Source organism: Leptosomus discolor, chromosome 3, assembly GCF_034619465.1.
Source record: "Leptosomus discolor isolate bLepDis1 chromosome 3, bLepDis1.hap2, whole genome shotgun sequence".
Classification (NCBI taxonomy): Eukaryota; Metazoa; Chordata; class Aves; order Leptosomiformes; family Leptosomidae; genus Leptosomus; species Leptosomus discolor.
The window spans coordinates 20,595,324-20,606,317 of record NC_141393.1 but is presented as its reverse complement, the minus strand read 5'-3'; the positions used below and the strand labels follow the sequence as shown (position 1 = coordinate 20,606,317).

The following is a 10,994-nucleotide window of genomic DNA, read 5'->3' as shown; positions in this document are numbered from 1 at the left end:
TCGAAGTCCTGCTCTTGGTATTGAAGTCCTTTATTTTGATCTAGTCTCCAGAGCCAGGAGATAACCGGTTATCTGCAATGTGTCTGCTTGCTGATGGTACTATTCTAGGTCAGCATTAACCCAACTTGTATGAAGTTCAGAGTTATGCCGAAATGGATCTTGCCAATACTGAAACCCTGACACTGAGCAAAATCTGAAGTTACTCTGAATTGTGTGTTTTCCTCCAGCTGTCACCAAGTGATAAAGTAGTCTTGATGTTCTGAAAGGCTTTCTTCAGTTTTACACAGCTCTTGCCTTCCCTATCAAAATCGGAAAGTCATACATGATGACTGCCTCCTTAAACATAACGAAAATTAAGATTTCAAGTCTAAATAACTCAATACATTTGGCTAATTTGTTCTCTCTGACCTAATCTCAGCTGTGTTCCTCAGTTCCTGCACTATGGCATTTTTCAGTTCTTGATGTGTTTATTCTTCATTTTTGTTTGCTCCTAGAAGCTGGATTTTCCTTCTCTCATTCTCTTTTTATTTTTTTATTTTTCCTAAGCACACTTAAATAGCTTTCAAGGGCACATTTATTTTAAGTGAAATGTCATTTTACTTCTATTGAATCAGTTTTCTAGTTTATTTCTTTTATTACAAAAAAATATTGCTGACTTTAAAGATCCCAAAGATGTACACTTGCTGCTAGCCAGAAACAGTTAGAAAGACAATGAAGCTACAGAATGAAATCATCCACAACGAGTGACTGAATTATACAAAAAAACCTTTGCCTCCCCTTCCTTGGTGCTGTATAATCACAGAAAAGGCTTTCTCCAGCTCCAGACAGACCCTCCTGCCCACATTCCTTCTCTCCAATGCTTCCAAACCAAAGGGTGTCACTAGTCCCTCCACGTTCCAGCTTCCTCCCTGAGCTACCCTACGCGGGTAGGTCACCTTCTGACTTTTCTGCTGAGCAACCAGTCACAAGCTTCCGCTGCCTACCGGAACAGGCAGCCTGTTCCCCTTGACACGCGCTCCAAGCACGGGTGGCAGCAATTAGCAAGTTACTACAGTGGCGTTTAATGTAAACAGCGAGTGAGGCAGAGTAACGAGCACCGTCACAGACAGAAAGACAAAACGCCCACAAAGCCGCCACCTTTGACCACGCTTACAGCCAGCTGTGCCCTTCAGCAGAGCATTGCAGCTTGTCCTACAAAATACGCTCCAAGCCGTCCTCAGGAAGAAAGCTGCAGCTGAGGCCCTACTCACTCCTCTCCGTGACCGCTCCCAGCTGGCTGACCCCCTTTCACCTACCTGGCAAGCCACGGAGCAGTCTGCCAGGGAAAATACTAGCTACCGACGCTGGCTGCAATAGGAGGAACAAGGCTGATAGTTTTGTTTTGAAAGAGCTCCTCAGCTTCCCGCTCCCATCCCAGCCCTTTACAGTAGCGGTGAGGTTTGGAAGAGAGCGAAGAAGCAGGGAGATCTGGAGGCTGAGGCTTTCACACTGCAGCTATCAGCCTTGCACTGCCGAGGGCAGCCCTGCTGCAAGCTGCCCGTCAGCTCCTCACCAGTACTTCGCTGCCGGCGTGGCCTTTGAGATTCCTCAAGGCAAAAGCACCAATGGACGAATTATCAGTGGAGAGGCACAGCATTAATGAAAGGGGTGGGGGGAGGGAGGAGAAGAGGACATGACCAGTGATGGGGATCCGAGGAACAAACCCCTTGAGAGTCCACATATCTCTCTCATTGGGTGAAGGCCTACAGAAGATCATGAGACTGGGAGACACCGAGCCTAGGATTTTGAGGGGGAAACTCAGAGAGGCAGAAAATGTTGGACTTTGATCCGGCAGTCTGAGAAGGACAGACTATGAGGGAGCTGTAAACAGCCATCCAACTTGAACTGATGAAAGGCAACTTTAAAATAGAGGCAGGACAAATCTCGCCCCAAGTCAAGTCGTCCTGCACAGATGCGCTTAACAAGGGGCAGAATCAGAGCTACAGAATAGCATGCTGCAACAGATTTCTCTGGCATAGGTAAGATTTAAATGCCAGATACTAATTTTCATATAAAACAGGCAGACAACAAGGTTATGAGACAGCTCAGGTCTAATATCAATTCTCATATGCAATTCCCCTGAAATCAAAACCATTACCGGCAAGATCTCCCTGTACACTCATGGCCAAATCCACAGAGGTTTTCCTCCTGTAGAACAGCAGCTGCATGACCAGCAGGACTTTGCTAAGACCCATCATGCCAAGAACCCTGGTAATTGTTCATCAGCTTCTTTAAAATAAATATTTGTTATAGCTTGATATATAAAATACATTGTCTAACACCGCTGGGGAACTAGCTTTGTATAGCACATAACAAGCATTTTTGGACCTAGGAGAGCACGGAAGTCTGGCTCATCAACTTTTCTCCCCCTTCTCTTCTATATGCAAGCCCTCCCATTCCCTCTATAACCACCATGCACACAAGATGCTTATAAGAAGAGATGAGGTTTATTTCTTTTTTACTTTTATCTGGCATAAGAGAATGCAAGAAGTGAATAGAATCAAAGCCTACTGACTCACCTAAACAAATGCCGTTGCTAAAGCAATGCTGGCTTACATGGAGAAAGCGAGCTTTATGTTCACCCCAGAATGTCATGATGAGAGTAGTGCTGATAATTAGTGACTTCTGTTCCCTCCTATGTTGCATGAAAATTAACTGCGCTGATTAAGAACCAGGTTCAGTCTGTAATGCATCTCTATGACATGATTTAGACAAACAGCTGATGAAATCTTCCTCACTTGTACCCAAAACACAGCTTTGTTCAGGTTTTCATTATCACTGAAATGATTTTTTCCACTTAAGAGTCTCAGTTATGTCGCAGGATAGAAAAGATGCACTTATGCTAGAGGTGACAGCAGGCCCATTTAAAGAAGCATATAATTGGACATTTTTTACAATTCGGGAGAGAAATCTTGAGTAGATATCCCTCCCAGCTAGTCCTAACTCTGTTAAAAAGTTCAAATGTACAAAATATAATGTTTGGAAAGTTTATATTCTCTCTGAATCCCCCCCCTATGATGCTGAGAAAATAAAATCAATTCATATTGCTATGAAATTCTGTTTTTGCAACTGGTGGCATCCCAAGCTTCACCGATTTACGAAGACTATAAAATCCTCACCCTAGTCCACATTTCCAGCATAGAGGCTAACAGCCCAGTCAAGTAACACAGCAATAATCTCTCTTCCTCTGAGAATACTTTTATTCACAAGGCAAAAACTGGAGTTAGACTTTTAGGTTGTGGGCAAGGCACTCACAAAGTGAGCAAATCTATTTTTGCTCACAGAACTAATTTAATGTTTAAGTGCAACAAAAACACTAAATTAGCCATGAAGATCATGCATATCCAACAGCTCTCACCAGACATGACTGTGACCCAGGCCTCTAAATACAGAAATATTTAAGTCCTAAGGAATCAACTCTATTAATTTTCTGCTTCACCAGGTGATGTTTCCTTTTGACCCATCATAGAAATATCATTTCCACTGTAATAACGGAACATTTATTAAAATACTATATATTTAAGAGTTAATATATGGTTTCTTTCAATAATAAAATATGGAATACTCTCTTTTTTTCAATGATATTCAGACTCCAAAACTTGAAGGAGAAACATTCATGCTGAAAACAGGTCAATGTACAGCACTAGGTCAGAACTAACATCTCTCGATTAAAGCCCCAGGATCGTCCTGCGAAACTGTACATTGATTAACAATTCACTTTTCCCTTTTACCCACGTATTTCATTTTCAACATCTGGCAGTGAGTGAAATACAAACCCGGATTATCCGATACTGAGGCAAATCTAATGGCCTCAGCGTATTTGTTACAGTCCATCCTTCTGACAGACTCTAGGTACTTGTCTTTCAGAGACAGAGTCCTCTGTCTTGGATCAGCACCATTTCTTACACATGCAGGGCACAGCAGAGTGTCACGTGGCAATCCTGGGTATTTCATGCCTGGTACTTCACACAGTGTCCTCTTTGCAAGTCTCCATGTCTCTCTCAGTGAAGCATATGCACACACTTCCAAACAAATAAGCTGTGTTTTCAAGAAGATATTAAATATGAGACATAAAAGACTACAGTATCATTAAAAGAAATGGCATATACAGTCAAAAGAAAAATTTCAGGTCAAATTATCATGCTCTGAATACAGATGTAAAGATATTTATTAAGTCTGAACTGTTCATATTAACATCTGGGCTATTTAACTTGTTGCAAATATCCCTTTATACACAAACAGAAAGGCAAGCACACAGATAAAAAGATGAAAAATCCAAACTCAAGCTTTATAATGCTATATACTGTCCGTGTCCACTGCTGTGTACTTTTTGACAATAATGGAAAGGATACACACCTGCAGTCATCCCCTCCAGCACTGACCACGTATCTATCTCCACTTGTAAATCGAATATTGGTTAAGTGGGCAGAGTGACCTAAAAATCGTTTGTGTTTTGCCTGAAAAAAACAACAATAAAGAGTCTAAATACTCTGTGTCCTCCTAAATCAAACAAGGCATGCATGTTTTTATCTGTCTTTTGATTGCACCATGTATTTGCATCACTCAGGATGTTACATAGGTTTTCAAATGTGAAAGGTCGCCTGAAGGAGAACTAGTATTGAGCTGCAACACAGATTAAGTTGTCAACAAATGAGACAGCACCTGCAAATTGGGACCAACGCTCAAGCTAACACAACAAAATGAAATATATCTTGTCACATGAGCAACCTGTAAATGTTGTGTAAAATTGCTAACACTGAAAAACTTCCTTTCATTAGAAGGACATAAGCAGTTTGCACTGCGCAGTCTCAAATCCTGAAAACTAGCAGTGCTAATGTTAGCAAAAAATTTGTGAACTTCATCCATGGCAATACACAGATGGGACTAAAATTACCAGCTGTCAACCTCATCTGTCAAATGGGGATTGGAGATGTGGATAAATAAAACTAAGGGCTTTGAGATTTTCTGTATGAAGGCACTCTGCTAATGCAGGCTGGCAGACAATACTGACACCTACAAGAGCTTATTGCAAGAGCTATTGCTAGGAAAACTTTGAGGAGTGGCATGCTTATGAGACTATAGAGCTGAAGTTACACAGATGCATTAAAAAGCTGCAAGTTTAGAGAAGGAAATATTTCCATCACACGTCTTCTACAGGAAAACACAAGACCGTAACATCAACAGTACTTGTAACAATAAAAAAAAAAGTTCTTACAAATTTTTCAGGACACGGAAAGTCAAACAGTTTGACCATGCCAAAATCATCGCCTGTTACAAGATTGATTCCCGAGTGAGAGACACAGGCACAATTTACATCAGCTTTTTCAGCATGCCTGGACCAGATTCCAATTACTTCATCCCCTAGAACACTGAAACAGAAGAGCAAGAGAATCTTTTGAAAACTACAGCAAAAACAATAGAGTAAGAAAATAAGCAGCTCTCGTAACTGGTTTTATAAAAATGTAAATTTTTACATTTTATTCTGATACATACACATCTCGCATAGGTTTTACTCTGTAATTAATTTTTATATCCCATAACTGCTTCTGAAACTGATTCAGTGATATAATTCCCAAAATACATGGCCCATGACAACACTAAGAAGCAGAGGTCAAATCAATAGTACTAACATTGTTCAGTGAGGCATTTGCCAAAAAAATTAATAAAGAAAGGACTATTAAAACCAGAACGTCGTAGTGTAAGCATTAGCTGAGTAAGTTTCAGCTTCTGGAAAACAAAAATTTGTATATTCTCATTGCAACTATGTTTTGTTGATTCTGTAACATTTTCATATCAATCAGATGAAAAGTTTCCTTGAGTCCAGTGAGGATTCTTCATTATAATCAGCAAAAGAGAGAGAGAAATTGTCCTAAACAGAAAACATAATTATCTTAAGATTCCAAAATAGACATTTATAGAAAATTTCCTTTGCAAAGCCTTGTGAAAAGCTGCTTTTTACTCAGCTTTGTATATGCAATGTATATGCATACTTCCAAGAATGCACAGAAACAAGCACCTTATCATTTGTTAACAGGTGAATGATTTGGGAATGTTTCTGTGATTCTTTCCCCTCAAATCAGAGCGTGGTACACTACATTCAGAAAGGAACGATTTACTTCAGATATACTGAATTGGGTCAGAAACACAGATTTCTTGTTTTCATATCAAAGAGGTGACAAAAAAAGATTATCCAAACAGAAAACAGAAAGCCAGCAAAATGAGTTTGTTTCAGAGCCTTCTGAAAAGCTCATAGTTTTAGTCTATGTCTTGCAGCAAATAGTCAGGACTACTACTGAAAGTGGTTCGAGTGTGAAAAATTTTCAAGTATTTATTCTCAATTTTTGTCTGAGGTTGCTAATCAGAGGACAATAACTGGAAGCAGGCAGAGCAGCCTGAAGTAAGGCACAGGAAATCAGATTTGCATAGAATATAAAATAAATTATTTAAACGTGAAATAAAAATAAAATACAGAATCATTCTTCAGGCAATTTCTAAGCCTATTTTGAATGAAATGTAATAGCTTTATAGTATTTAAAAGTACTTTGGTATCCCTTTCAATATGCAAATGTTAATAGCAACTTTAATACACAGATACCATTAGTGTAACATTGTAAATAAAACTTGAATTATCACAGTCTTGTATTGCTATGTTTAAAATTTCCCTGTACTCTTATCCCCAAATCGCTATTTTGAAGCAAACAGTGCGGTATTCCAGGTAATTTGCACAGCGCAATGAAAACCTCCTAAGGCTGCTAGAGCTGTATCAAAGGAAGCCAGAGATACACAGCCAACAGAAAGGCACACATTAGAGAGACCAGTGTTTATCAGATGTCCTCACTGGCCAAACAGCTCATGTTCTACTGAGGGAACCAGCTATGCACTGTCTTCCGTGGTGCTGCACTTACCTGACCTGCTGCCAGAGCAGGTGGGTGCATTAAAAGAAAATACCTGACGGAATGAAGTGATGAAATACGCTTTTAAACAGGAGGTGCTTCTCCTGGAAGTTACAAGTGCTTTAACAGGTGTAAACATGTGAATCATTTACCTTGTCCAAGTAGCCCACGTTATCCTGTCGATCACAGCCTGATCCACAAGCTGTTTTCCTGAAGGCACTTCATAGACTTGCCTTTTGTAAGACCCAGTAGAGACCTGTGAGATGACCACAGAGAATCTAGAATACATGAACTTATTTGAAAAGATGAAAATATCATTCTAAACAGCTCCAAAAAGCATTTTCTTGATAGTTATCTTTCACTCTATAAGTAATAAACTTGCTCAATGAGTTGAAATCTATAAAAGCACAAAGCAACAGTGAGAAAGCGTAAGAAATTTTACATTTTAAAATGTCTAATTAATAAAAAATAATTGAAACATCTCACATTCTGCACATATTAGTTCTCTATATACATTGTGTGTGCTAGTTTGTATGTGTGTGTATAAATAAAAAAGGCAGAATAAACTCATATCTTTAAAAGTGACGCAAAGGTATTTCTCTCAGCCTGTAGATGTTGATTTGATAGTGAGAGAAGCTTATTCCTCCTCTGAGATGTGAACAAAACATAGAAAGCAAAGTACTCTTTGGTTTTAAGAAATGTCTTGAGCCCTGTGGCTGGAGTTGTAATACCATGATTCTGGTGCTGCTCCATGAAGGCTAGCACTGAAATGATCTGTAAAGCTACCATTCTGGTCAGGGTGATGAAGACTTCACAGGTCCCTGGGGCTTACAGGATGACAGACTGTACTCCTTCTTCTTTTAAGATAGCCCATCAGCACCACAGAGGTAAAAAGGCAGGAGGACACACTACAGTGATTTTGAAAACTGTTTCTTGTTCCTATGCTTATTTCTTGTATTTAATATCCAGGATAACTATTTTCATCATGCACTTACCACTACAATCAAGTAACAGTCTAGTGACAGTAACCTACTGCTCCAGCATTTCACTACAAAATGTAGCAGTTGTCAAAGGAGAATACTTGCAGAGGATCTGTCATGAGTGCGTTTTCCATTCAGTATCTTCAACAATTAATGACTGATACCTGGAGATAAGAGCTATCTGCAGAGAAGTCCATCTGGATCACAAAACTTGGGATATCTTTGCAATAGCTGACTCGATTTAGCGTGGGACCCAAAGTCAGATCATAAAAATCCACTGCATTCTCACTGGAACCGACTGCTAAGTAACGAGAATCTGGGCTAAACCTGAACAGATAAAAGGGTTTTATGAACACAGGTTGGCACCTACAACAGATTCTAGTATTTGAGAAGCATAGGTAAATTTACATTTCAACCGCCTGCTATCCAGAACTAAAGAGGGCGGCAGAGTATTTCATCTGCTAAGCAACGTCACTTTTGAAAGAAAATTTTCAGGGAACATACATGCAGTGGAAGGTGGCAATAATTTTCGTACAGCTGTCACATATAAGTGAACTGAGAACATCTCTGGAATAACTGTTCATTACCTGATCCCACTATCACCCCAACAGTCTAAGAACTTTGTAACATGCCCCTGATGACTTTGACTCTCTAACACTATACTTACAAGGCTATAAACTAGAAAAACGAAATGCTGTAAATGAAGGAAAGCCAGACCTTCCAGATGAAATGTACTGAATAAAAAGGTGGAAAATCAAACCTTCCATCTGCCCAATGTACCTTTGCACAGTGGTTTCTTTCCTCCGGTTTTCCTTTCTAGTCTTGAAACTCAGTAGCTTCCTGAGCTGAACAAATTCCTCACAGCCCCTTTTGTGTTACTAGGGAAGCTTCTTTATTTCTGCTGTCTCTGAGACACACCTTGGGACAGCTTTCCGATTCCAGGAACCCCGTAACTCCTAGCAGGGCCTCTCCTGCCTTCCTGCAGCAAGGTCCCAGTTTGCTCGTATTTCTCCCGCTTATCCCACTTTGCTCTCCAGAAGCTTCCCTTAGCTGATCACGATCAATTTATCTCACAGAAGGAACACTCTTGTCCTCCACTCAGGAAACAGAAGCAAAATTTTACTTCTGCTAAGTCCTTTCTAACAAAGCACAACAAAGAGCAAACTGACAGATGGGCATTTCCATTGTCTCTCGCAACTCAGTCATCATCTGTAAACGTCTGATCTCATTTTACCTCCTGTGCACCGCCTCACCCTGCTCCTTTTCACACCTTCTCATCTGCCCTCTGATTAGGAGGGTCTCTTCCAGTTGTCCATGTACTTACCCATTCACCCTTCATTTTAACTAATCCTTGGCAAATCACCTGACACTCCCCCTACAGTACTGCCTGTTTTTTGACTGACTGCTATCTCTTATCTTCATGTACCTCCCTCTCCCTTTTTACTCCTGGTATCAGAGCACTCACAGGAACTCCACAATTCACTCATTGATTCCAGCTCTCTGAAATACTGCAATGTTTCTCATAACATAAAATTGTATTTTTTTAAAATAAAAATAATACGTATTTCCAGAATACTACAATAGACAAAGGCATTGTATTTTCTGACCTGATATCCTGAATCGCTGATCTTCTGTCCCTTTTTTTCCCCCAAATTTTTAGAGAGGTCACAAGCAAAATAATAAATTCTCCATTTTTCATGCCAATAGCTACCATATCGCCTTCTGGGCTGTAACAAACGGTACGAGCTGCGTGTCCTAAGCTGACTTTGTTCAGCATCTTCTGTGAAGAAATAAAACCCCAGAAGAGTAAATGTTTCTATTTGTTCATATTTCAAAAGTGCCTTATGCTAACAGTTTGACACTATCATATGCATTATTGTCAGAATACATTAAAAAACAAGTTTCCATTCCTCAACACCACTACATGTCTAGGATTTTTCTTTTTCCTAAATAACAATTATTCTCCAACACCTACCTTTTCAGCAATATCCCAGAGTCTTACTGTGCCATCTTCTGCAGCAGAAAGGAAAAAATCTCTGGAAGGATGCGTTGCTAGGCCCCAGATTGGTCCATCCATATGACCATTAATTAAAATGTTACATGCAGCATTTTTTTCTCCAACTTCAATTATTTCGGCATTTCTTGTCCCAACAAGAATCTTCCCCTTGAACAACAGTGAAAGAATTATCTCTGATATAACACATTAACTGCTCGTGATGAAGATTAATAGAGGTATAAGCCAAAGCTACAGTTCTGTCAAGAACGTTTGCTGAAATCAAGTAATCAAATAATCCAAGACAATTTTTTAAACTCCTCTGTGATTTACTAAAGTACAAAGCTGCATAAAAGTCATGACACTAGTTGAGTTATTGCTTGGAAGTCAGATATTTCAAGTGTGAAAAGGAAATAGAAAAGAAATCCTTAGTTAGACTTTAATAAAAATATATACAGAATACTATCCTAAATAAGAGTAAGATCTCCCAAAGCAGATTTTTTTTCCTGCTGTAAAATCAGTTGTAGACACCTTCTAGCTCAACCTTTAATTTCAAATACTAATTATAAGAGAAAGAGGAAGCAATTTATCATATATTGAATGCTATAGATCAATCCACAAATTATAAGCTTTATTTTAAAGACACGACGCCTTCTTTACCTTGCCTCTACAAACAGAGCGAACACAGTCCGTCATTTGTCCTGTCTCTAGTCTGAAGGCACGACATCGTTTCAGCTCTTGATCCCATAGCTTAACTGCTCCTCCTTCCTTTGAACTATGAAGAAATCCGGAACAACCATGAGTACAATAGGACCAGTGCTGTTTAACATCTTTGTTGGCGACATGGACAGTGGGACTGAGTGCACCCTCAGCAAGTTTGCCGACAACACCAAGCTGTGTGGTGCAGCTGACATGCTGGAGGGAAGGGAAGCCATCCAGGCCAAGTGCAAGGTCCTGCACATGGGTCGGGGCAATCCCAAGCACAAACACAGGCTGGGTGATGAGTGGATCAAGAGTAGCCCTGCGGAGAAGGACTTGGGGGTGCTGGTGGATGGAAAACTGAATATGAGCCAGCAATGTGCACTCACA

At 39.9% G+C, this 10,994-nt stretch overlaps 1 protein-coding gene across 3 annotated transcripts in view; it reads right to left on the bottom strand.

Moving 5' to 3' along the window:
• Positions 1 to 4,040: 4,040 nt before the first annotated feature.
• EML5 (EMAP like 5) overlaps positions 4,041 to 10,994 on the bottom strand; it is a 115,722-nt gene continuing 108,768 nt past the window's right edge. For all 3 annotated transcript variants that reach the window (XM_086463571.1, XM_086463572.1, XM_086463573.1), the window contains 8 exons: positions 10,566 to 10,680; positions 9,888 to 10,076; positions 9,520 to 9,692; positions 8,077 to 8,239; positions 7,085 to 7,188; positions 5,255 to 5,408; positions 4,396 to 4,496; positions 4,041 to 4,077 (listed from right to left, as the gene is read on the bottom strand). In XM_086463571.1, coding sequence (XP_086319697.1) covers positions 4,041 to 4,077; positions 4,396 to 4,496; positions 5,255 to 5,408; positions 7,085 to 7,188; positions 8,077 to 8,239; positions 9,520 to 9,692; positions 9,888 to 10,076; positions 10,566 to 10,680 — 1,036 coding nt within the window. The remainder of the gene's footprint in view (positions 4,078 to 4,395; positions 4,497 to 5,254; positions 5,409 to 7,084; positions 7,189 to 8,076; positions 8,240 to 9,519; positions 9,693 to 9,887; positions 10,077 to 10,565; positions 10,681 to 10,994) is intronic.